The sequence below is a fragment of the Centroberyx gerrardi genome, chromosome 5 (genome assembly GCF_048128805.1).
Source record: "Centroberyx gerrardi isolate f3 chromosome 5, fCenGer3.hap1.cur.20231027, whole genome shotgun sequence".
NCBI classification, from domain to species: domain Eukaryota; kingdom Metazoa; phylum Chordata; class Actinopteri; order Beryciformes; family Berycidae; genus Centroberyx; species Centroberyx gerrardi.
In genome coordinates this window covers 17,768,266-17,794,059 of record NC_136001.1, presented here as the reverse complement: position 1 = coordinate 17,794,059, position 25,794 = coordinate 17,768,266, and the positions used below count along the sequence as shown (strand labels likewise).

Here is a 25,794-nt window from a genome sequence, read left to right as displayed (position 1 = left end):
AAAGCTATTGTTTCATAACACACTCTCTTAACCATGCAAAACCATAATTGGAACATTCAATTGTACTTGAGAGCTGAACAAAAACAATTTACACAGTATAACTCTTAAAGATTTTTATTATGTGAACAAAACATGAGAGGGACAGGCTGCAGCATAGGCCATCTGCAAACAGTAAAACTACTGCAGATAAGGCTAATACATATTCTTAAATATATAATATTCTTCTTAAAATATTCAAGATTATAATGCTATTTTTGCATTCAGTTAGATGATGACTAATATTCTTGCCTTACCAAGGCTGCTGCTCACTCTGTTAGCATGACTTTGTTTTCTCCACTTGGAATGTGGAGTGGCATATTAGTCAAAATAGATGGAAAGATCATATTCCTGCTCCATCTGTAAAACAATCTCTATTACCACATGTTCCCCACTTCTAGAATAAACTCCTGTGTCAAAACTCTCCTCGGTTAAGCTCTCCATTCTGTCTGCCTTGGCAAGTGTTGATGGGGACTCAAACTCCATTTCTGAGTCTTGACGGCAGCACACACGGTTCAGCTCATTCTCAAACTCCAGTTTGGCCAACAGGTCCTCCAGAGGCTGCATGTCAGCACTTTCTTCACATAAGAAAAAAATGAATGGAAGACCATAGTTAGGCCTATGTGCAATCTGTTTTGTGATTTAGAGCAATTGCCTATTGTAACTTAGAGTTCCATCATTCGCCATAAACTCCCACATCATAGAAGGAAAAAAAGTAAAGTGTTTTCAAACTAACCTAGAGCTTCTAGAGAATCTTTTGGGAAAAGGACTTCAGATATTGTGAGGAAAGAACAGTCATCTTCACTCATCGATTGTTGCCTTTAGAAGAAAGGAAAACAGTTCAAATACAGAGCATTTTAAAGGAAAAGTCCACCCTAGGATACTCTCACACTGTTAGATATCACCAATTTGTGATGTTCAATGAATTTCAGCATTACTTTGTGATGAAGTGCTGTAATTTACATTTTTGGTGTACCCCATTTCTCTCAACCTGCCTTGTTTTCTACATCAGAAAGTGAATTCCTACATTTACCAGGATGATTTTCAACAACCCTCAGAGAATAAGTGGGTGCTTTCAAAGTTGGGCCAAAGATACTGGAGGAGGAAAGATACTACACATGCTATTCCAGCCTATATAGAAACTTTTGTCAGCCAAAGTGGAAATGCGGAGGGGCGGGAAAACCATCTTGCACATTTGTACAACTGTCTAAAATTACACAATGATTAAAACTGATTATATATTGTAATATTTATAATAATTATCATAGTATAATTAATGAAGAATATCACCACTGATATCACATTTCACCATACTAGCATGCATGAAACAGGAGCACCTGCCAAACAAAGTTGTTTTGGTTTTTTTTTTACAAATTTTAAGACACGTGTGGATCCCACGTCTCTAGCTATAGCTTACCAAGACCTTAAATATGATCCTGTTTTTCCTAAATGAAATAAGCGCCTCGCAGAAAAGAAGATAGTGGTCTGAATGTGAGAAACTGTCACTGACTCCAAGCCAGAAAGAAGCAGTCTAGTCTGCAGTGTTTTCGGTGAAAACAGAAGTGAGACCTATCACGTCACTGTCTGTTTGGGAATATAAATATAGCAAGCTAACCAACTAGTTTGTGAACACTGGGGCGTGTATGATCGCGGCCGTGCCCCTTACTCAAAACCATAGACATGTCTTGTGGCTGCATTGCATTATGGTTTATCGAGGCTGCTGTCAGTCAGACGTTGGTATCTCTGCCTCTTGTACGATAGATTTCTCCCTTTTTGATTGTTGAACGTCTTGCAAAATGGCGACCCAAGAAAAAAGCCCTTGCTCTTTGATTCTGAGGGTCTGACACAAAAACCTGACGTTTACCTTCGATGTTTTAGACAGCTGAAATAATTTTTGCTGTCAGACTCCATTAGCTGCGCTGGAAATTGTCTATGTTGTCTTTGTTTGGCCAGTTATCCACGAAAAAAATAAATAAATAAATACACCAAACAACAAACTGGGCCCAGATATGCAAGGTATACATCACCAATAGCTATTTGTAAATAGTGTTCAAGTGTTTTGGGGTGGATTTTTCCTTTAATAACAGTATGAAAAAGTTGTTTCCTCCTTTTAAGACCTACCTGAGCTCTTCACACTGGTATTTTGTTTGTGTGTCATTATGTGACACAACCTGACTGCCATTGGATGAATCCTTAAAAAATAGTTTAAAAAAGAAAAATGGGAAACAGAGTATGTGACTGAGTCTTATTGTTTGCCTGGAGATAATGTTACCGTTAAAATTAACAAGTGTCTTGTATCAATTACCTACCAATTCTTATCAAATACCTAGTGTCTTGCATCAAGCAGATTATATTAAAGTTAGCTACAGCCCTATTAGCTAACACTACTTCTTTGCTAACTCTGCTTGCATATTTAACTACAGACTGATTTTCTGCTTGGCTGTCCAGAACTGTTTAAGAGACACAACACTGTTCAGTGTGCCTTGGACAATCCAGAAAAGAGAAAAAATGACCTCACCATTCAATTGATTAGTAGGCTATCTGCAACCGGGAGTAGTTACTGTATTACGTTAGTATTGTGTCTGTTTACGTCGTTTGGCAAATACAACAGTTGCTAGGCAACCGGCCTAGTTATGTTCGGGGTCTCGTGAGGAATGTTTTATTTTATAAAATTATGTCTACAGTTAATGTAGCTTTGAGATGTTGAGTGTTTCGCCTAACTTTTCATACCCAATGGAGCAAAAGTAATCAGCTTTTAATTTGCTTTACTAACTCAAACATTTTATAAATGTTATAAACACATGTTAATACATGTCAAAATAATCAGGGATAACGTTACGTTCATATTTGATAACAAATGTCAGATGGAACCATATAATGAATATATAGTACTTCATACTTAACACAAGCTTCCTTGGAAATAGTTATAAACATCTGGGCATGTTGATTATATTTAACGTAAGGTACAAGCAAAATGTGCACATTTTCTTATAACAGTAAATCTTTCACTGAGCCTGAGGTGATGAGAGCTATTACCGTTAACGTCAAGCTTCTCTCCGAACCACCGATTATAACGTCGCCCTCCTACGTTTTGCTTCCTGGCTGAACGCCCATCCGCGACTCGTCTTAACTAAACCAACATGGCTGGTCAGGAAGATCCAGTGCAAAGAGAGATTCACCAAGATTGGGCGAATCGAGAGTACATAGAAGTAATTACGAGCAGCATCAAGAAAATCGCCGACTTTCTGAATTCGTTTGGTAAGAAACTACTTCAGATCAATCACATTACACGACACAGACATCAGTTAAGCTAGCTATCCTGTTGTAGCAAGCTAGCTAACGTTAGCTAATGTTTATGATGTCGATGTCTACGGCCACTCCCAGTTAGCCAGCTGTAGCTGTCGTAGCTTAGAGTTTGTGTTATTATTTCCATGTGTGATTATTATGACATGTTGGTGTCGAATTACCTCCCATGTTGACTTCGTTGTTTACAAACTGACTAACGCATATGTAGCACTGGATTTGAGTATTTGATACAGCCAACGGCTAGGCCTGTTATTGTAGGCCCGATGGATGAAGATAACTAAACATAATGACTATGGCCTCCACCGCAACTCCTATCTGCTCCACTGTCAGTTTTGCAGTCACTACATCTTTTAAATAAAATTGAGTTCTCTTATAATTATTTGTCAACAACATCATTTTGCAGTCTTTCGTCTGTGAATTTAGTCACAATTGTCAGCATCATATACACCATATAAAAGGGATCATGGCTATTCCCATTACATTTACTTGATGTCCTACATTTTCTCACCCTCACAGATATGTCGTGTCGGTCCCGCTTAGCCACCCTCAATGAGAAGCTGACAGCGTTGGAGAGGAGGATTGAATATATTGAGGCCAGAGTAAGTATATTACATTATAATGAATGGAGTCTACTGGCCCTCTTTTGTATGTGAATGTTACAAAGTGAAATATGATCAGTCTTCATTACATAAACATGCATCTGTCTATCAATACAGGTGACAAAAGGAGAGACCTTGACCTAGAACCTGTCATGGAAATTCACAGCATCATGAAGCCACCTGCCCACCCCCCTGATTTTGTGGATAAAGTGTGATGGATTTCACCCTTCCTTTTTGGGACCATGTGGATAATTTTGATATTATATGGCTGAGTTTTTTGTGTTATTTGATCCCATGACACACTTCTATTCAAGAACTTCTGTCTGTCTCGGGTGTCAGTGACTCAGACATCACCAATGTTACAAAACAAGAAAAACCTCCATATTCCTTGTTGGTTTTAAAATAATATTGTGAAGCTGAATTATGGATCTGGCATCAGCACAATTTATTGACCATCTGTGTTGTCTACAGTGTCATTAACACAAAGGGTTATGAAAGGGTAACATTCCTGTGTGCCAAGTTGAACAAGTAACTGTGTGTATTCATCTTTATTAAGGACCTGCTTGTACAGTGAACTGTTTGGTGATGATGTTTCAGGATTTAAATACTGTAATAAAGGGAAAATAATGACCATGTTTCATGTTGTGACATTAAGCCAGGTTATGTTTTCACAATCATTTGCCCTACCTATATATGCACCTCATGTTGTGCACAACAGTGATAGGCCATGATGACACATAGACGCATTAAAAAGACTGAATTATTTCTAATCCAGTTTATAGAAAGAGGTGCCTGGGTAGTTTGGTTCAAGTCGAGACCAAGGTTGGAGTGAGCCAAAATGTATTACAACCACAGCATTGAACTGGTGGGCTTAATCATAAATATATGATTGTGTTTCAATCATGTTAATTTGGATGACAGCTTAATAGACTGGGCACACAATAAATATAAGAATAAATTGACACCCACCAGTAGTTAGGCAAAGTCATAATACAGTAGGCTTGAGTCTGAGACAATAAATATGGTTTGGAGACCAGGCATTAAATACCCCCACCAAGAGGAACATAATAAAACATAATAATGTGATATCTCATTTATTACCATAGGAAATTTCCCTTTTCTCCCCCCCCCTCCAGCAGGGTCAGCTACAGGACAGAAACCCTGGAGCAGGGCAGGATGTTTGTCAACACAGGGCTTGAACCTAAGATCATCCAAGACTGTCTCTGCCTCTGACTTGACGTTTAAAATGTTTAAAACTAATAATGCGCTTTTCACTTTTAGAGCATAATACAAAGTGCTTCCCATAAAGAATTCATAATAAAAAAATAAATACATCAACATAAATTACTTTCTTAAATGTATACCCAGGTAAGATGGCGGCATTCCCAACGTACACTACCCATCATGCACCCGGACATACACCAGTGCATCTTGGGACAAAGAAGGTGCTGCTGTCGTTGCAGTGTTTTGAGCAAGTCTTTGCAGCTGAGATGAGAGTTCTCGATAAAAAAATAGCACATATCATTTTGAAAAACTATTAGTGGAAGTAACTGTCGTAACAAACTACACGGGTGAGTTACTGTACTTTGATACTAAGTTACACATCGAAACAGTTTTTACCTAGTCTTTGGCGTCATTGGTGTCAGTTATGGCTGTTTGTTGGACCGGATCCATTTACCATTTTCAAGCATTTTGTTTTGCTGTGCGTCACCCAGATCATTGGACTGTACGGGAGTCGTCCTGCCGCTTAACGTTTCATCGACTGTATTGAGATATAGATCAGAGGTTTTTAATAACACGGAACCCTTTCCTTCTTTTCCTTTCATAAGGTCGTGTGTGTGCTGCAGCTAGAAAGACATGGGAGCTGATAAGCGGTGAGTAATGTTTGGTGCTAGGTTCGTCGCCACGGTTGTTATGGCTAATGGCAGTTTGCTTTTTTATCCTAAGACCCGATATGTGCTGTTCTCTCTTGAATTGGAGAGAATATCAGGTCAAACTCCATCTAAGACGCTACTCTGTAACTTAAAGGGCAATACCACCCATTGAAACAGGGCAGTTCAGTCAATACTTGTGAACATGCACCACTCTTTCCTAAAGCTAGAAACTGGAGAACTCAGCCTTGAATTTGTGAAGTCACTGAGATGTAAAATCTGGCACTGCTGCATAAACAATGAATAGGGCATTGACTTCAGATCTGTAAGATGCTACATGTGTCTCATAGCAATTTTGTTTTACCCTTTCTTTCAATGTCCTTCTGAACAGGATCAGTCGCACTGAACGCAGTGGCAGATATGGCTCTGACCAGTCCCGTGATGAGTCAGAATGGCGTGAGAGACGAGACAGGGACCAAGAGCGTGAGCACAACATGCGTCGCTGGGGGGAAGAGAGACGTACCGACCGTTATGAAGGAGATCGCCGAGGAACCCGAGACAGTCCAGAGGTAGTAATTCAGATTTCAGTGATTTCACGTCATTAGCTTTTAGTGCGCTTAAATAGACTATTTTCATGTTCTGTGATATACCCACACTTCACTGATGCACTGATTTATCTGTCTTCAGAGAGAGAGGAAACGACGCAACAGTGATAGATCAGAAGATGGTTATCACTCTGATGGAGACTACCCAGAGCAGGACTACAGAAGGGAGCCAGGGGAGGAGAAGAAGAGCAAGACCATCATGCTCTGGGGTCTGTCTCCTCACGTCAGTGAAGATGATGTAAGTCCTTCACTTACAGAAGTTTTCTTCTGTAGATATGCAACCATTTTGGCTTTACGTTTGCTTGCATGTATGGTACTACCACTGCAATAAAAAGTAGACACATGGACACACATACTTGTCATTATGTAACCTGACTCACAGTGGACAGGAGTGAGTTTTTGGATTATACTGTTAAATGTGGTGTCTGTATAAGATGATAATGGGGTGTCTACCTCTTGTTTTGCAGATTCGTACTGCCATCGATGAGTTGGAGGGCCCGCAGCCAGTGGATATCAGGCTGATGAAAAAGAAGACAGGTGAGAACCAGGTGTACCATGGAGCCCTTCCTTCCCCCAGTCTTTGACCATAGGGCCAATCTGCTTCCATTTAGACCCGTTTTGCCATAGCAGCTTAGAACAATAGTTTTTGTGACAAATTGTTCAATAAAAGATAGAGCCATAACATTTTAATTCATTCATTCGTTTAATTCATGGATCTGTAAGGTAAGTAAGAGCAGCAGTAACATTTTTTGTTGGAGAAAGTCAGCTGCCACAGGCACACTTTGTTGTTGAGTGCGGTTCAAACATTGGCATTCAACAGGAATTCTTGCTATGGTAAAACTCCTAAGGAATGGCCTATTGTTTACCAAACAGGGCCTGGGTCGTGAAGCAGTTTGTGACAGAGTTTGAATAATATGCCCATGGACTCTGACTAACACGCCTCCCGTCTATATTTGAATGCTGTCTCTAGGTATAAGCCGTGGTTTCGCCTTCGTGGACTTTTATCACTTGCAAGATGCTACCCGATGGATGGAGACCAATCAGGTTGCTTCACAATCGCCAAGTCTAGTTTTTATCTTGGGGATCTTGAAAGATAACCAAAAAGGCAACCAAAATGTATTGAATAAGCAGTGTGGAAATTGTACAAGTCTGTTTGAAAAACACATGGATTGTATTCCAAAGAGCAATATACAATTTGTAGGACAATAGAATTAATTATATTCAAGATATATAAGTGTTGGTGTATATACCACCCTGTAATGGTAGTAGCAACAAAGCTGCAGATATGACTTGCATTGCGATGTCATCTCCCTAAGGAATCTGCACATTATTCAGCCAAGGAACACATTTTATCTTTACCTTGCAATATGGCTGATAGAGGAATTGTCAATGACATTTTAGAGGTGAATGTAAACTTTAATTCAAACATTTTTTTTTCTCAAATCTGACCCCTAGTTAGAGGGTCTTTTTCGTTTTTTGTTTTAAAATCTTGCTTTTCTTAGAAAATCTCTTTTTCCCCTCTGATATTTGTTGTGGAAAGCCCATCCCTGGTTTTACAGAAAGCAGTCAAAATTATCTGTTAGGGTCACATTGTACACTCTGCTCCAGCTCAGTCTGGGCACTCGGGTCCCAAACACTTTAAGAACCCTCTGTACATCATGCTCACATATACATCATGTGCCTGTCTTTAACACAAAGGCTATCTGTGGGGGGTCCCTCTCCCCCTTCTCTCCCTTCCAACACTGCTTGCTCTATTGATGAGATGAACACTAGCCAGGAAAACTTGAGTGATTTTGACCTCCTCTTGCAGAAACATCTGACCATCCAAGGCAAAAGCGTGGACATGCACTACAGCCATCCCCGAAACAAGTATGAAGACTGGCTCTGCAACACTGTAAGTTAATGATCTGGCTTGATTTTATGGCCACATTATCCACACAAAGATTCTACAGAAATCCCCTCAAATGTTAGGCCTCCCAGTTACTATTGTATGCTGTGCTGTCAGCTTATTTTGTGGTACATCTACGTTTGGACAATAAGTGGTAAAGGTTGAGGTTTTGTCTCAGGTAAGTATGGTACGCTGCACCAGTTTAGATTGCGTGTTCTCTGAGGCAGCACTGTTCAGGGCCTTAGTAGCTGTATGATAAATAAAAATGATGTGAACGGTTGCTTGCAGTGTGGCCTGTACAATTTCCGGAGGAGGCTGAAGTGCTTCAGGTGTGGAGCAGCCAAAGCTGGTAAGTAGTTCATCAACCAAGAGGCCACTGACTGCAGACATCCAGACAGCCTGAGGCACAGTGCTGGGATGCAGCACACAAGTTTGTGTTTTTGGAGCTGTAGAGGCCTATTGAACCAATTGATTTGCATTCTTCAGTGTTGTCACTATGTTAGATCTAGGCGAAGAACATAGACAGGATACAGCATGCATATTTTTTCCTTGCTACCCTAAGGACAAAATAAAATGGGGATAAAGCACAATACATAATGGGCTGTATGAAATAGGCCATGTCACATGCTAAATACTGTGAGTCCTTTTGTAGCACAGGGCACAGTTCCTCGTTTCCAGTTCTTTCATGATCACACAGTCCTGGAGGTTATGTTAATGCACCCCTTACTTTCTGTCATTCTCTCAACAGAGAGTGAGACCAGCAATACTACTGGAGTCGCAGAAACTCATCCCAGTGGAGATTTCTACGGTGACAGTAAGGACTTGATTTTTTTTTTTTTACAGACTTTATGCACCATTCTCTTCACAACAAAAGGCTTAGTAGATCACAAGCCAAGGTAGGATGTTTTTTAATTAATATTTTTGTCCTGTGCAGCGATCATCTTGAGGAACATTGCCCCCCTGACCACAGTTGAGGCCATCATGACAGTCCTGGCACCATATGCCAATCTCTCATCTAACAACATTCGCCTCATCAAGGATAAGCAGACGGGCCAGAACAGAGGCTTTGCCTTTGTACAGCTGTCCTCCCCTCTGGTACAGGATTTTTTTAACATCTGCACATGAACTTTGATTTTTTACTGTTACTCAACAACCAACACTTCCTCTATTATTCTCTCAGTGGCTTCCATTTGGCTTTTCTAGTGATATTACTTATTAACTGGCCTCTACTTCTCTCTTTGATGAAATTGCTATTACCCTGTTTGCATGTCACAAACTTCACTATTTGAACTCATATCTGTCCTTTCGCAATTTTCATAGGAGGCTTCTCAGCTGCTAACCATCCTACAGGGACTGCAGCCTCCCCTAAAGCTGGATGGGAAAACAATCGGGGTGGATTATGCTAAGAGTGCCAGGAAGTGAGTGTTATCAGTGTTGCTTGGTGTTGTGATGCATGACAGTTTTTACCAGAGCGCAGGAGTGAATTCCAAGTGTTGCCTCTTAGCAGTGGGCGGTATGACATTAGAGACAATACACCGGTAGACATTTTTGGTAAAGTCCAGATGGAAGTGAGGAATCTTTGGTTGAACATTAGTTACACGGACATCAAGCAGTTTGTTGCAAAATTGCAGAAAGAACGCTGGATAAGGCTGCTTTATGAGTAGTACCCATGTGTTTATGTAAGTGGAGACACAAAGCCTCAGGGAAGTGAAAGTGAAGCGAGCACAGCTCCTAGTCTACGACCAAACGAAAGCCAACAATAAAGAAGAGATTGTGTAAAACAAAAAGAGGGCATCCTCCATCCCGTGGACATGGTTAGCTTATAAAAACAGAAAATTACAGGAAGCTATGACTTGCGTGACTGTCATTGCCAGGGTAAGCAACCTATTTTACCCCCTGCAGACAAAACATGCAAGTATAAGTATTGTAAAAAAAAAAATGTTGCATCAGTTTTATCACAAAAGTTTGCACGTGTGTTCCAAATACTCAAAAGTCAAATATTTAAGTAACTGCATTATTGAAACCTGAGGCAAAAAACAGACATTTCCAGAGGGTTCTTGTACTTAATATTGTTCAAATTACATTACCAGAAAAATTAGTATACCCTGATAAAGCCTATACCGTTACTGTCCACCATTTAAAAATATATTGTGGTATAAAATTCAGGCCATATTACCATACTGTTACCTATATTCCTTAACTCTTTAATCTCCTTCTCAAATCTCATTGGTTGAGATGGCATGGTGAAGTGTCCTTTCCGTCAATCACCTTGTTTGATGCGTGTTAAAGAGAGGAGAGGATTGAACCAGACTGAAATTCAAGCTGAGAATAAACTCGCATCCATTATCTTCCCTTTGTCTCTTTAGGGACCTTTTACTACCCGACGGGAATCGTGTCAGTGCCTTCTCTGTGGCCAGCACTGCCATTGCTGCAGCCCAGTGGTCCTCAAGTCAGGTAGGTCCTAGTTCCTCTCACCAACCTGTTTGATGTTATCTCCCAATATTATAACAGACTGTTAATGCACTCTTCTCCTTTCCAGCCACAGCAGGGCTCAGAGGGAGTGTCGGAGTATAGCTACCTGCAAGACGGCTATACACCATCATCACAAGTGAGTAGAACAAAAAAGAGGAAACATTCTACAGAGTGAAATATTTGAGAGCAGAATAGGGTTGGGCCGGTTTCCAGTTTCACCGGTGTGATATGGTGTAACAGCTTACACCGATTTGATTTCTGCACACTGACTGCACCGGCATTTGTCATTATAAGATGATCTGGCAAATCAAAAACCAATTGTATTAAATCGTATTGTACTGTTTATATGCAACATGAAAACGTGATAAATATAACATGTTTTTTTATAAACAGAGCTTCAAGTTTTGTCTGAGCATGAAAAACTTTCACAAGCTATAATGGCTACTGAGTTTTTCCATTAATTTGAAACAAACTGCTGTTGCTCAGGAGCAGCTTGCGTCCACCACCCAGTGGTCAAAGTCAGTATTACGGTGTAAGCCGGTATTTGGCCATATATCAAACCGGTTTTAAATGTTTTTATACCAGCCCAACCCTAGAGCAGACTATTTCTGGTGTTCTGGAATTTAGTTGCTTTAAATCAGAGACCATCAGTCTCAGAAAAAGTATCTAACATGATACTACATTGAGGTATTGACACTTCTAATTGATCAAAATGCTCCCATTCAGCCTACCTTGGATGGATTTGTTTAAAAAAAAAAAAAAAACAGCAAACGTACAAACCCACAAAATCTCCTGATTAGCAGTGAAGCATCTTTGGTCTGTCTGCAGTTTGTTGGCATAGATTTTAATCTCGGTTTTCAGGTTTCTGTCTTCGGGGGAAACTTGTTTATGTTCATGATAATGATAACTGGATTGTGTATGCAACTGCTTCATAGTAATGTTTTTACTGTGTGGCGTGTGTTACTAGGACTACCAGGCATACTACCAGCAAGGAGCAGGGGCCAACACCTCCCAGGGTAATGGAATTCTAGGAGGTAAGAGATGCTAAAACGATTATGTGAAGAGTTACTGGCCATTCATACTATAATATAAATGGATGTTTGGGAAAAGAACATACCCAGTACAAGGAGCATGTGGAAATGATGATGTTTGAAATGCTGAAAAATGAATTGGGAGAGTAAAGAACCGCTATGAGTTTGAGAGTGAAGTTGGCGTCTGTTATAATGACACTTTGATTACATTTCATCAGCCTATGTGTTGTGTGGTCAAAGTCTGTGTATACATGAAACCTCCATGATTAACAAAAGCATAAGCAATGATAGTAATGACTGTTAGTTATTGTTGTTTGGTGAACCATGCTTCTGCAAGCAACAAACAGACAAAAGAGCTCTGCGTCATCTCTGCAGAGCTAGGCATTAGTCTGACCTGTTCTGCACAGCGACTGAGTGTTGTAAAAATAGTCATAGAGCTTTACTTTTCCACTCTAAGCGGCCCCAGGTGTGAAGATTGTTCCAACTGCAGCTGGAGTAGTAATTTCACAGAGTGCGCAAGTCTACCAGCCCCACATAACTAGTCAGCCTACCATCCAGGTAACATACAGCATATTGGTATTTTTTTCATTACATTATTTGGCACCATTATTAAAATGCAGACTAAAACAATCTCAATATACTCCTTCCCAAACTATCCTAAAATAACCATGACATTAATTGCAGGCATTGCCAGTTGTGCAGCAACTGGAAGCAAAACCCCAGACCGGACTTCCGTCAGGTGCTGCAACAGTGTCTGCGCCAGTTTCCCCTTCAACTGCTACTGCTACCACTACATCAGCAGCCTCTGGACAGACAGCTGACACCAGCACTGGTACGAGTGCACAAGAGCCCTTTCAAAAACATGCTCTGTTGATGTTTGAGATGCTTAAAGAGAAAACCCACCAAAAACCATATTTGTGTTATAGTGTTTTCTCTGGGATGTTTTATAGCAGGATACCTGTCCCAGTTCCAACTCGAGAGCCACGTGCGGTTCCAAAATAATTCTTGTTTAGATGATTATACTATGGTGAACGACTGATTCAAAGCACTGTCCTGAATCTGATGCTACTTTGATTTTGAGGGGATCTACAGCAGTGGGATGCCATTACTGCTTAGTAAATGTAGTGGAAACACTTAATTATTATCTCAGACAGTTTATTAAAGATTTGGGCGTACAAGGGTTTCTGTTAAAGCTACAAGCAAGACAGCCACGACTAGTCTTTGATGTTGAGTGACACTTTACAGATCTGTTGCTCTGAATAGGAAACCAAATCTGTGGACCATGTGACAGTACCCAAAACTCATGAGTTTGAAGTGTCAGCCGTACACTGCATGTAGACTGACTTCACTAAAGAAGCTCAATAAACTGCAAATGGTATCACACATTAGAGTCTTAATTGTCTGGATTTTAGATTTTGGGAAGAGGTGTTAATATTCACAAGTACTCACTGGACTTGAAAGGCAGTAGGAATAGCGTGAATTGTGTTTTGGGGTGGATTTTCTTGTAACTAGCATAAAAAAGGTCTGCTGTACTGTTTGATAATTATGTTGCGTTGTATAATTGACAGTTGTTCCTGACACATCCACCTATCAGTACGATGAGTCCTCTGGCTACTATTACGACCCTCAAACCGGCCTCTACTATGACGCAGTCTCACATGTAAGTAGTGCACAACCAACATGTGTAAGTTACTTGGTTTTCAGTTATGTTGGTGAGGGCCATATGAGTTCATTGTGTTGTTTATTAACATTGGTGTTTATCTCCTTTCAGTATTACTACAATTCGCAGACTCAGCAGTATCTGTACTGGGACAGTGAGAAGCAGACATATGTCCCTGCCACAGCTGACGCAATTGCTGGACAAAGTGCCAACATGGCCGCTAGCTCTGCAGCAGCAGGCGGCAAAGAAGCTAAGGATAAAAAAGACAAGCCCAAGAGCAAGACTGCCCAGCAGGTACGCTGACATAAATCCTACTGCCGCACATATTGTGCATTATACATTGTAGAAACAAGATACTTTGGATATTTGTATCATCATATATTTTATTTAGCCTTTTTTTATCTTTAGTATTTTCCTATTTTTGCTTTTTAATTTCAAGTTTTACATTTAACTTTTTATTTTAAAATTGCTGTTTCATGTTTTCTATTTGTCTTTTTGAATTTCAATTTTACTCCTCAGAATTTAATTTCCTCTTTTACATTTTATTGTTGCATGATTATTCCTAGCACACCAGTAAAAAATTAAGCATAATAAAGCATTTTCATTTGTTGTTTTTATAATGTGGCCGTTGTGAAGCCCTTTGAGACTGTAACAGTGATTAATGGCTATAAATTTGACTTGACATTTAGCGTTTGCATTTTAATGTCTTTTGGCCCTTCATTTTATAAAAATTTTCAAGTTGTGGAAGTAATTTTCCAGTTGTAGGGGACCACCACAGCTAAATGAATGTAAAGGGGAAATATATAGATAGCTTTCATCCCAATGTTTCAACAGTAACTAATATATTGGAGGTTGTACTGAAGGTATCATATTTTTGTTCTTACAGATCGCTAAAGACATGGAACGGTGGGCTAAAAGTTTAAACAAGCAGAAGGAGAACTTCAGGAGTAGCTTTCAGCCCATCAGTCAAGAGGAGAGGAAAGAGGCAGCAGCTGCTGATGCAGGCTTCACACTGTTTGAAAAGAAGGTATCCCAACGGGGCTCATTAATGTATCACAAAGTTCTCTTGAGACTGCATCTGTAAACTACAGATGGACTTTAACGGCTCTTGGAATAAGTGGCCTGAATGGATTGTTTTTTTGTTTTGTTTTTTCCAGCAGGCAGGCGGTTTTGAGAGACTCATGCCAGAGACACTAAAAGGCCCTGAAGAGGAGGCACCAACCAGCTCAGTCAACACTACCAAGGTGAGAGGTTCATACATCCCTGGTTTTGGGAGGCTAAACCTGCTTTTGCAGTATGGTGGAAATGATTGTATTACTAGCCAGATTTAAGTGCATATCTACACTCCATTTGCGTTCTTCCATTATTTATACTAACAGTGTTTTTATCCATGGTCAGTGTGGTCTTGTGGCGGCTTACAGTGGAGACAGTGACCCTGAGGAGGGGGGAGCAGAGCTTGAGTATAGTGAGGAGGGCCTGGACAAGCTGACAGACTGGAAGAAGATGGCTTGCTTGTTGTGTAGGAGACAGTTCCCCAATAAGGAGGGTCTAGTCCGCCATCAGCAGCTCTCTGACCTCCACAAGGTATTATCACACACTCTTTGGAAGTAAACATACTCTCTTTGATCCTAAAGAGGGACAGTGCACACTTTGGGTCAAGCAAAGTATAAGACCATTCATCCGTTCTAACTTGTCACTTGGTCTATCCCAGCAAAACCTGGAGGTTCTCCGCAGATCCAAACTGAGCGAGGCGGAGCTGGAAGAGTTGGAGAGAAAAGAGACTGAGGTTCGGCTCAATACAAAAACCACCCAGTTGCTAATGTGTCATTGTTTCCGTGTTACTGGGTTTGTGTTTAAAATTAAAAGCTTTTCCTCTTTCTTGTGAATAGTTGAAATATAGAGACAGAGCAGCTGAGAGGAGAGAGAAATATGGCATTCCTGAACCCCCAGCGCCTAAAAAGAAGAAATTTGCCCAACCAACACCAGTCGTGTAAGTTCTGAAGCCTGAATAGACCTTTTTTCCCCCCAATAATTAATTTGTGCAAATTGCTTATTTTGCTGTCCTTGCAGGGTGCTTCTGGTCATTTGGTGTCTTTTCAATAATGTTTTAATATTTCCCCTCTCCCCATGCAGTAACTATGAGCAGCCCACTAAAGATGGTCTTAACAGTGACAATATTGGGAACAAAATGCTGCAGGCGATGGGCTGGAAGGAGGGCAAAGGTCTAGGTCGCAACCAGCAGGGCATCACTGCACCTATTGAGGTACACAAAACGGTTATTTGTTCATGTTAAATTTACCCATCAGAATGAATATACATGCCTCTTGGTCCTAGTAAACCTCACTCAAGTTTGTGGTTTTCCTTCTCAGGCACAGTTGAGAACGAAGGGAGCTGGTCTTGGCACCAAAGGCAGCAACTACAACCTCACTGCCTCAGACACGTACAAGGATGCAGTCCGCAAAGCCATGTTTGCCCGTTTCACTGAAATGGAGTGAGCGATTATTAGTTTCATCCACTCGAGCCCAAGAAATGGCCATATCCTGCAGGTGCTGTGCTCCTTTTTGGATGGAGTCATTATCATCATGGTGAACACGTCCTCCAGCGCCTTCCCTTCATTACATTCAAATTCTGTAGAGATTGTGAGACCAGCTGATGAGGTGGAGCTCCACCATGCCTGCGTCAGCCGTCTCAGTGAAATGTCATGAAGGAGCGAATTGAATTGAAATTGAATTGACATTTTTTATTGACAATGTAAAGAGAAGAGAAGAGAGAGGTTCTTTCCCTTTACTGACTTTCCTCCATGTTGGATCAATGAAGAACAGATTATGCCTCTCTTGTCATTAATGGTTAAACCAAACAATAGAAAAAATCTGCAATGGAGGAATATTAAGATAGTGGATAATATAATTTATGATTTGTATATATGCACAGTGAATTTACTTTCCTTGTTTACATATTTCCTTTATTTTTTTTCTCCTGTGGTAATAACATTTTTGTCTCAGCATGTTGAAAGAGTTGTACAGTTTCTATGAAAATATTGTCGCAGTTTGTACATGAATAAATGAAATTAAGTGATCACTGGGTGGACTTGATCATATTTAATAACCTTGAGTTATGGTAGCAGTGTAATTATGGAAACTGTATCTCCCTTTTCCTTTACAAGCTGATTGAAACTGAAAATATAGAACCTTTACAGTTACAATGCAGGTAGCTGTGAATTTCAAGTCACAGTTGCCGTATTCAGAAAATCAAAAAGCTTGAATATGTTTGGCTCAAAAATATATTGGAATTGGGCCCCTTCTTTTTGATTTAAGTAAAACAGAATCTATGAAACGGCAGTCCTTCTCCCTTGGCTTCTGCAGTCTGACCACTACAGACTGCCACTATTTCGCAGCATATCACATGAACCATTCTATAGATCTCAGCAGAGTACTGCATAGTTAAAGCCGCCCTTCATGTTCAAGTATTTCTAAATCATACTCGCCCACTTAAAGTGATGATGAATGGTGGTTTAGACAGCAACTCACCAGGACAGCTAATCTAATGAAGCAGATGCTTTATGTCCCATTCTCCATTGGGACCTCACAATAGGTGGTTGTAGGGTGCAGCTCTTATCTATTTTTACATATTTACTGCTGTCAAATTGACTGCATAGTTGTAATGCTGCTGTTTTATTCTGGCATTAAACTATACTGGTCCCATTCTTTACACACCTGGTACTAGAGGAGAGACGAGTGTTCTTTGTTCAGATTGATAGCAATGCTGAAATGAACAATGCTACCAGTTTCCTTATTTTGGCAGTAGATAAGAACAGGAATTAGATGGAATTTTGAAACCATTTTTATCTCAAGCAAAGGCACTTCTCCTTTTGTAAACTTGTATAAGTGTTTGCTGTGCTGTCTGCCGGAACTGTATCAGTTCCCACTTTTTCACTAAGCTTGCAGCTTTTCTTTTAAACCATTATCTGAAGAAGACAGGACTGGCTAACTCTTAGATGTGGGAAAGATTAGGAAGTATAGCCAAATGCAATATTGGAAACAGGCAAAGGCATTACGACTTATCTGGTGTGCCAGCTCCAAGATTTTGGATTTTGGGGGGTGTGATTATTTGCTGGAAGATATAGCATGCCTTTCTAAAGGGATGTTGTTTTGTGGTTTGTTTTGAGCAGGTTTTATGTGTTAGAGAGAGAGAAAGATGGGGAAAAGATGGTCGCACAACTTGAGAGTGGAGATTACCTCATAACACTCTGCTCCAATCACAGGTGAGCAGCCAGGTAGAAACCATGTGGTGCTGCAGTGACTCACCCACAGTAATGAATTTCTCTTGGCTGATAGAAATGGTGCTGAATTTTCCCATTGGACTGGGTGCATCTCTGCAGTGAACTGAAATTGCATATTTTTCTTCACCTAATAATGTTGCCTTTTGGTATAGAGCAGTCAGAAACATCGGTAGCGGTTACTGTCTACATGTCTTGTGTAGAACTACATTTGATGCAATTTCAGTTGGGCTGCAGGGAGACGTCCTTCAACTGGAGGACCCAGGCTTCAAGCCCCCGCGACAGCAAGCATCAACCCAGCTGAAGTGTCCTTGAGCAAAACGCTGAATCCCTACCATCTCAAACAGCACTGTTCTGTACTGCACTGACATTGCACTCTGACCTTCCTGTGGATGGGCAAGCAAAAAGTGAATTTCTCTACAGGGATCAATAAAGTACCACATTCCTTAACCGACAAATGTTACACTGCCAGTCATCATAGGTAACTGCAATGATAATTTATACAGATTTGAGCACACACTGACTAGATGAATGTGTCTTAGTGGAGTATCCCACATTGGGCCTGGGTGCTGTTCAGGTCCTTACACTGCTCTGTCCTCTCAGCTGGTGTGTATATACAAACCTGTTCTTCAGCACTCCTTGCGGCTCCTTTTCCTCAGCCACCTCATCTACCACCTGATGGCCCTTTACTACCTGGTTGCCTTCTTTCACCTGGCTGTAGCTTTCACAGTCATCAGGTACCACTGTGAGACACAGCAGGGTCCAGGTAAGATGTAATAGAAGTCAAAGTCTCAGTGAAACCACATTTTGACAGCATCTAGCCTCCTCCTATCAGTTAGGGAGGGAAAGGCTTTATTTGATGGGAAAGGTGGAGGACCGGGATTGTTCAATAATTTGTGAGGTTTTATTGGTTGGAATTTTTATGTATGCCTCCTGGTACATGATGAAGTCGCCACTAAAGATATTCCATTTTCCGTGAAGTAAAAGTAATGAGATTTTAATATAAAAATCCAATAAAATAAAATTGTTGACTATGTTTTTGGCATAAATTGTCAAATAGCTGTATGGCGTGATAGATAGAATGACCTAAAAGGCAAAAAAGTAATTTTTCATTTCAGTGTGACTTTAATATAAGATCAAAGTAAAATAATAAACAAGAAATAAATGATGAAATGGGAAATTTAATCATCTATAATTCTCTGTCTTGGTTTTAGTAGCCTGTTCTCCCTGCAGGTTCACTCTCTGGCTGCCTGAGCATTTCAGGACCCCCTCTCCCTGACTGTCTCCTTCCTCTACTGCAGTGGTTCTCAACGTGGGGTCCAGGGACCACCAGGGTATTCCAGGGGGTCCCCAGCAAATTGATGAATTATTAAACTTCACCATTATTTCATTTACAAGAAGTTAACACAATTAGAGAATGTAGAAGAATTACGTTTTTGGTCATAGCTTCACTGTTACAACTTCACTTCCTACAATACAGATAGTCATGGAAATCTGGACAAAATCATATCTAACAATACAAATATTCTCAGATTTGGGTCAGAGAGACAAAATCTCATCAAATGGGCATCCATGGTGCTAATGTGTACTAAATGAGGGGTTCTTGATATGAAAAAGGTTGAGAATCACTGCTCTACTGGACTGTTGACTACTCCGTGCCTCGCCACCCCCTACCTGCATTCAGCATCAACCTGCATGTGTTCCAGCTCCCTCCAGACCCTGCTGGACCTGGCTCTGTCTGCCAACCCTGTCCAACTGTCACCATGTTTACCTAGTGTTCATTGGCACCCTCTACATCTTATTTTGTCCTGACTGTTTCCACCAACACAGGGTGTCAGCCTTGCATCTATCGGGTGCTCTGTACCCCGTGGACCCTTTGGAGCCAGCAAAGAGAACAGCAGAATAGATGAACCCCCAGTTACAGCCTTTGTGTGATAGAAACTTTATTGACAATTTCAGACATACAGTATAGCTGACGTTGTGATCTGTCTTATGGAAACTGTCTTCTTCTATTATTTTATTTTGATAATGGCTACTATCCTGACTGATAGATGTGTGCAAAGATGACACAGATACCACAGGGAGGCAGTGGTATTCCCTGAAAATCGCAGGGAAAAGGTTTTGTAGACATGACCACAAGGTAATATGGATTTTGCTTAATGGCTTGTTTGTTTTGGGGATACTTCAAAAATGTTCTGTTTACTGTTCCAGAGATGTTTTTTTTTCATGTAGTTGCTATTTTCAATTTCTGTTCAGTTTTTGAATTTTTTTTTCAGTTGATATAAACTGTAAACATGAATTTGAGTACTATCCTCTGTAGTCTTACATGTTCTTGTTACATATTAAATAGAGCCACAGAATCTGACAAATGACAATAACAGTATTTCATTGTGCTATTAACGCAATATCATAACCGTGGTGACATGTTACGCTGTTATGTAATCCTAATGTTGTTGTCTTGTCCTCTCGTGCGTCATGAACAATGTCAGGATATTGAATGTCAATAAAATGTCCAGCATTCAGCTTATGTATTTATTGTCATTGCAGGTTGAGGTTTAATCAAGGTCAAGTACTAAAATGAATCAACTTGAGTAGATCATGTCCCATGTGGTGCTTCCCTCAGTCTGGACATTTTAGTGTGCATTGCTGCTTTTTTTTCCTGATGCTGCTTTTTTTTCCTGAGTCACTATTGTTGACTTTGGCATCTCACTTTGACTCCTGAGTTAACTTCCAGTCAATGCCACCAAAAAAGGCAGACCTGCTCTTCCAGCATTGCTCTCTTTGATGTTCCCTTGATAAGGCAATTTGGCTTTGCCAGTTTTGTAAAATTCCCATACATTTTGCAGTGACTTCCTGTTTCCTGTCAAGCTTGTGCAATTCAATTTACTACAATATATTTGTGTTATCTTTGAATCCATTGAACTCATATCTGTGTGCATGTGTTTTTCTTACATTTCATCAGTCATGTCTTTATTTTTGCAGTTTATCCCCGATAGGTAAGAGAGAGAACAAGTGAACTGAGCTTATGTTACTATTCCTATAATGTAATGTTCACAAAGATAATGGGAATCTGATTTTAACAGGCCAACAGAAGAGTCAATAGCTATGTGGTGTAAACACAGATCACACTGAGGCTAGCTATCTGTGATAATGTGAAGGGTAACATTAGTTTTAGACTAAATATTCTTATTCCTATTATTTATGAATTCTTTATTGGCTCATTTTGATTCCTAATTATTCCTAATTATTTTACTGTAAAGCCATTATGCGATTGTCCAAAATGCAAGGCAGTTATCAGATAACATTACAAATACATGATGCACAAGATCAACATTTGGGTGAACTGCATAACTTTTTTTTTTTTTTAATTTTATGTGACCTCTCCTATTATGGCAACTGTATTGAGGAGTGGATCCATAACACCATTCAATACATATTTGAATTAATTTTGAATTCTAAGAGAAGGAATCCACTGGAATCTTTCATTGTTTGTTTACGCTGATCGTTGCAAGTACGTATATACAGTATGTGTGTGTGTGTGTGTGTGTGTGTGTGTGTGTGTGTGTGTGTGTGTGCGGGGGCATTTTTTGTGTTGTCAGTGTATGAGAGGTTTCTCGGGCTCTGATAAAACACTCATATGACAATGTGACTCAGATCCCATCTTTTCATTACAAGTTACAGGATAGAAAAATGTTTAAATCTGGACCACAAGGGGGAAAAACTTGTTTCATCCATCTTACAATAGTTTTCTCTATCCTTCTTGAGTGTATGTGGTTTTTGAGAGATTTGCCAAATCATCAGTTTGAATCCAGAGAATTAAGCCATCTTTGAGCTTGTGAAGAAAGGCTGGTAAATAGATTTAGCTGGAAACAGTAGCAACAGATATGTATATATACTGTAAATACTGTTTGTTTGATTATGTGTATATGAAGAGTAAGCAATACATTTTGGGCTCATGTTCTGAGGAGGAAGAAATTGGATGTTTTCTGTTCAGTGCTGTCATGCAGCGCAAAGTTGCTGGTTTTTGTTCTGTAAATAAAGTTATGTATTGGACATTTCTGTTGACAGTGATATAAAGAAAAGGTGTTTCTGTTTTTTTCCAAGAACCACTAATACGGCAGTTACACAGGAGCCTTCTGTTTAATTGCCATACTTTTCGAAGATAGTTAAAAGGGATATTTGGGCAAGTTCTCAAACACACTGGAGCTAATCTTTACTCATATGACATATTAGCGTCAAAGACCCTGTCCGTGTTTGGAGAGCCCTTTGCTTATGAGTCGACAAGGAGGTTGGGAAAACATCTGTTTGCTTTGCTCCTATGTACCTTTTGGAGGAAGTGTTCAAAGAGATCATTGCTCTCTGGGTTTCTGAGATCAAGGTCTTTGTTTGTGTATCTGTTTGTGAGTGGAGAGAGATGACTATTCATGTCATTAAGATTAAAACATACTGTAAATGGAGAGTGAAAGGGTGACAATAAGCAAAGCAGGCATTTATTGGAAATACTTTCCATATCGGTCAACTAGATCAGTAAAGGGCATATGCCTCTGGGCTTGAAGGCTAGTTATATTGTATCTACTGTAGTTCCAAGAAGGTTGCCTATGTCTGTGCTAACAGTACTTATAAAAACAAAAAGGGTTATATAACAAAACATAATACATCCCCTTTGGTATTTGCTTCATGGACCTCGTTGTGCCCCATCTATTCCTTTGAAATTGCCACCTCTCAGGGAGAAATGTTCTGAACCTCACATATTACCTCTGTTATATAATTAGTTAGCTCCTGGGGTCTGAAGTATCCCAGTCGAATCACTGCTGTTATCGAACCTTTCCATTCTCTAGTTCTACACTCTCAGTTCTCAGAAACATCGCAAGAATCAAACATCCATCTTCAGCTCGAGAAAGATGAGCCGTAGTAGGAACTTGTTTAATCTCTCTCTATAAAAAAAAAAGAGCCTTATTACATTACCTTACTCCTCTAAATAAACTGTGATATTGAAAAAGCACTGGGCAGTGGTCAAGCTCTACTCCATGCTTTAAGCAGATTTTGACTGAGGTGTGTATGGCACAAGGTCCATGTGAGAGAGCAGGGAGCTGGAGTGTCCTGGGGTTCGCACGGACAAAGGGCCTCTCTGTTCAACATTTTGGTTTGCACAAGGGACTGGGATCCCATCAGACGGGCCTAGGAGTGTCTATTTTCCTAAGGATCTTGAACCAGAGTGAGGCAGAGTTTGGTTACAAGTCTCCCAACATCCTACCACCTACCCCCTATTGCTCTGTGAGGGCTCTGTATCCTTTTCTTGTAAATTGTCTTATGGGCTGCCAAGTACCACTCAAGTTGTCTCCTGGAATGAACCCATGAAACAAACCCATGGCCACTTGTGAGCTTGCTCACGTTGATCTGATCTCTGCGTTTATATGTTCTGGGAAACAGTGGTGCTGTAGGCAGTGCATACTGACTGAGGTGGAAAAGCTGGTTATTGAGCAATGAGCTTAGCATCCCGATGGCAGAAGACCAGACCATCAAATGGGAGGAGCTTATAGTCTTTCCAAGAAATCACAGGGGACAATACATTTCAGAATACTACATGTATTAGTAGTATTAGTAGATTCTCAGATGAATAAAATACTTTTTGAAACAATGATGCCAAAACTAGATTCTACCTAGTCTTATACAAAGTTAAAAATGAAGTGGACAAAAGTGAGAAAGTATAAGACCAGGACGATATGTTTTAAGTGTGTCTTACTGTCCTCATGCTGTGTGTATAGAATGGGAGATTCGTATGTATGGAATGTTGGCGTGTGGAATGTTTGATGTATATCTGTAGCTCACTTGTCTCGTATCGTCACAGTTACGAAAAACCTTGTTTTACAAGTTTTGAGTGTGAGAAATGATGGCAAAAGGAAAGTTGTGGGACTGTGCTGGCTAAAAGTTATACACTACATATCCCACCAGTAGGGGATCCTATGCTATCTGCCCTTGGAGTTTCATTGATTCATAATGTAACATAATGTAAGAACCTGGACACAGTTACTACACTGCAGATAAATGACTGCAGAGGGAAACAGATATGACTGGAGGTGATGTATGTCTGCCTTCAACCACTACCTGAACTAATCCATACAATCAGTTGATGTGCTTTTCTTATTCATATAGTTTCATATATACAATTGCAGCTTTCATGTAGAAGTAAAGTTTGAAAAAAGTATATATATATATATAAATTTCTTTTTTTGTTATATTATTTATCAAATATTACCACATTTCTTTGAAATGGATCAATTCTATACAGAAATATTTTTAAACCTGACGATGAAGCTGATTGGAATCCTAGCTGAGGATCCATGGGAATCACTGTTTTGAGTTATTACCCTGTAAAATTAAATTGAACAAAAATACAGAAAAAAAAAAAAGAAAAGAAAATGATGTAGGGGTAGTATACACAATATAAATACAAATTAAAGCAGCAATACACTGTATGCCGAGCAAGCAAATCTAGGAAGGCAGCTGATTGTTGCTATTTCCAACACCTCAAGCCAGTTTGGCATACAATATGTATGTTCTTCTTTCCATTTTTTAAGAATTAATACAGATTATTTTTAAACTCCCCTTTAGTATACCACTCCACCAACTATTCTGCCCCTGATGACTCCACTCTAAAAAAAAAAAAAAAAGCCTGTCTCTGTGGTCACCATTCAGGCAGATGGAGGTGTAAATGAGGATCACCACAGGTAGTCGAACATCAGTACCTTCACTAAGCTCATGAAGCCAGTGGGATGACGTCCGGGGGAGCGTATGTAAAAGAGCTGTGTAGGAATAGAGATATGTGCTTCTGTATTGTCAGGGAATATGCTGAAATCTCAACTAGTATTTACTCAATTTAGCCTAATAAAGGCAGTAATAATAAAGTGACTAGTAAAACATTTGTCACTAGTACCTAATAAACTAGCATTCTATAACAACTAATAGTGATTCGTGGTAAAAAATATGTAGTGGCTATTTTTAGTGAATTTTAGGGATTAATTGCTATATGGTTGTGGTTTGCAATGTGAAATACAATGAACTGAGGTCAGCGTAAGTGAGGTTTGTCAGTATTTGGGGGAAAATTCTTCAATCATCCTACATCATAGCTTCCTTGCTTCAGTGGGCTTCCTAGAGAAGGGCCTAAGGTTGTCCTCGTTTGCATATCAGCTTCACAAGAAGGGCAGTGGCAGTGGCAGTATTCCCTTCCACTTTGGCATGTTAATCTAATTCCAATTAACATGCCTCAAAAAATCAGTTTCATGTATTCCAAATACCACCAAATTCTTTCTCCGGACAGCTATATTGGCACGCCCATTTTCCCAAAATATGACCTATTACATACAGAAATGTGAACAGGTCGTGCTCCCTGCTAGCTTGCTGTGGAACTATTCAATTAAGTAAATTAGTGAATCAGTGTATCACTGTCTATTTGTCTCTCACATCTGATGCTGACCTCCCCTCCTCTGTATTAACTGAACAAGCTGTTGTTCCCTCATGTGTGAGCCGGAGTCAGCTGCGGCTCTCTGCATTCCAGAGGCACATTATCTTAACAGGTGCCAAATTTCAGGATGTACTGTGCTATTAGCTGCTGGATCTAATGGATAGTCCTATACAGCAGGCTGTAGAGCTGGAGGGGCAATGAACTCCAAAGCCAAATGGTATATGGAATTGCATAAATTAGCACCTAAATTAGCCAATGGTGTGTGTGTGTGTGTGTGTGTGTCTGTCTCTCTCTGTGTGTGTGTGTGTGTGTGTGTGTGTGTAGGGGGGTATATTGGGCTATAGGCTATTTCTCAAATTCAAATCTTTTTAAATTCTAATATCACAACCAAAGAAAAATGTGTCATGATACCAAGGCCCTCTGTTATTTTTGACAGTTTCCGTATATTTACAATAAACGGATTGGATCTGCCTATGTACTCGGTATCGATGCCTCATGCCTCCCACAGCCTATAGCCAATATCTTTGGCCACGATATGCGCTCCAAACGACTCTCGTGCGTAATTTGTTGGATAACCGTCGATAATGC

The 25,794-nt window shown here is 40.0% G+C and overlaps 2 protein-coding genes and 1 long non-coding RNA gene across 3 annotated transcripts; 2 read left to right on the top strand and 1 right to left on the bottom strand.

Moving 5' to 3' along the window:
- Nucleotides 1-132: 132 nt before the first annotated feature.
- On the bottom strand, nucleotides 133-3,131 carry LOC144539337 (uncharacterized). Its single transcript, XR_013504867.1, has 3 exons — nucleotides 3,073-3,131; nucleotides 773-855; nucleotides 133-614 (listed from the first exon to the last, which is right to left on the bottom strand). It is a non-coding gene; the product is annotated as an uncharacterized LOC144539337 (long non-coding RNA).
- A 2-nt stretch (nucleotides 3,132-3,133) lies between these two features.
- brk1 (BRICK1 subunit of SCAR/WAVE actin nucleating complex) lies at nucleotides 3,134-4,571 on the top strand. Its single transcript, XM_071895322.2, has 3 exons — nucleotides 3,134-3,294; nucleotides 3,859-3,941; nucleotides 4,059-4,571. Exons 1-3 carry the CDS (start codon nucleotides 3,177-3,179, stop codon nucleotides 4,083-4,085), a joined length of 228 nt encoding a protein of 75 aa, XP_071751423.1. The 5' UTR covers nucleotides 3,134-3,176; the 3' UTR covers nucleotides 4,086-4,571.
- An 814-nt stretch (nucleotides 4,572-5,385) lies between these two features.
- Nucleotides 5,386-16,543, top strand: rbm5 (RNA binding motif protein 5). Its single transcript, XM_071895205.2, has 25 exons — nucleotides 5,386-5,512; nucleotides 5,771-5,815; nucleotides 6,204-6,381; nucleotides 6,500-6,655; nucleotides 6,885-6,954; nucleotides 7,388-7,461; nucleotides 8,228-8,311; nucleotides 8,594-8,654; nucleotides 9,054-9,119; nucleotides 9,240-9,400; nucleotides 9,626-9,723; nucleotides 10,672-10,759; nucleotides 10,845-10,913; nucleotides 11,745-11,811; nucleotides 12,266-12,366; nucleotides 12,493-12,640; nucleotides 13,377-13,468; nucleotides 13,580-13,762; nucleotides 14,355-14,495; nucleotides 14,626-14,712; nucleotides 14,867-15,052; nucleotides 15,180-15,254; nucleotides 15,358-15,458; nucleotides 15,602-15,731; nucleotides 15,838-16,543. Exons 2-25 carry the CDS (start codon nucleotides 5,799-5,801, stop codon nucleotides 15,961-15,963), a joined length of 2,559 nt encoding a protein of 852 aa, XP_071751306.1. The 5' UTR covers nucleotides 5,386-5,512; nucleotides 5,771-5,798; the 3' UTR covers nucleotides 15,964-16,543.
- The last annotated feature ends 9,251 nt before the right edge of the window (nucleotides 16,544-25,794 follow it).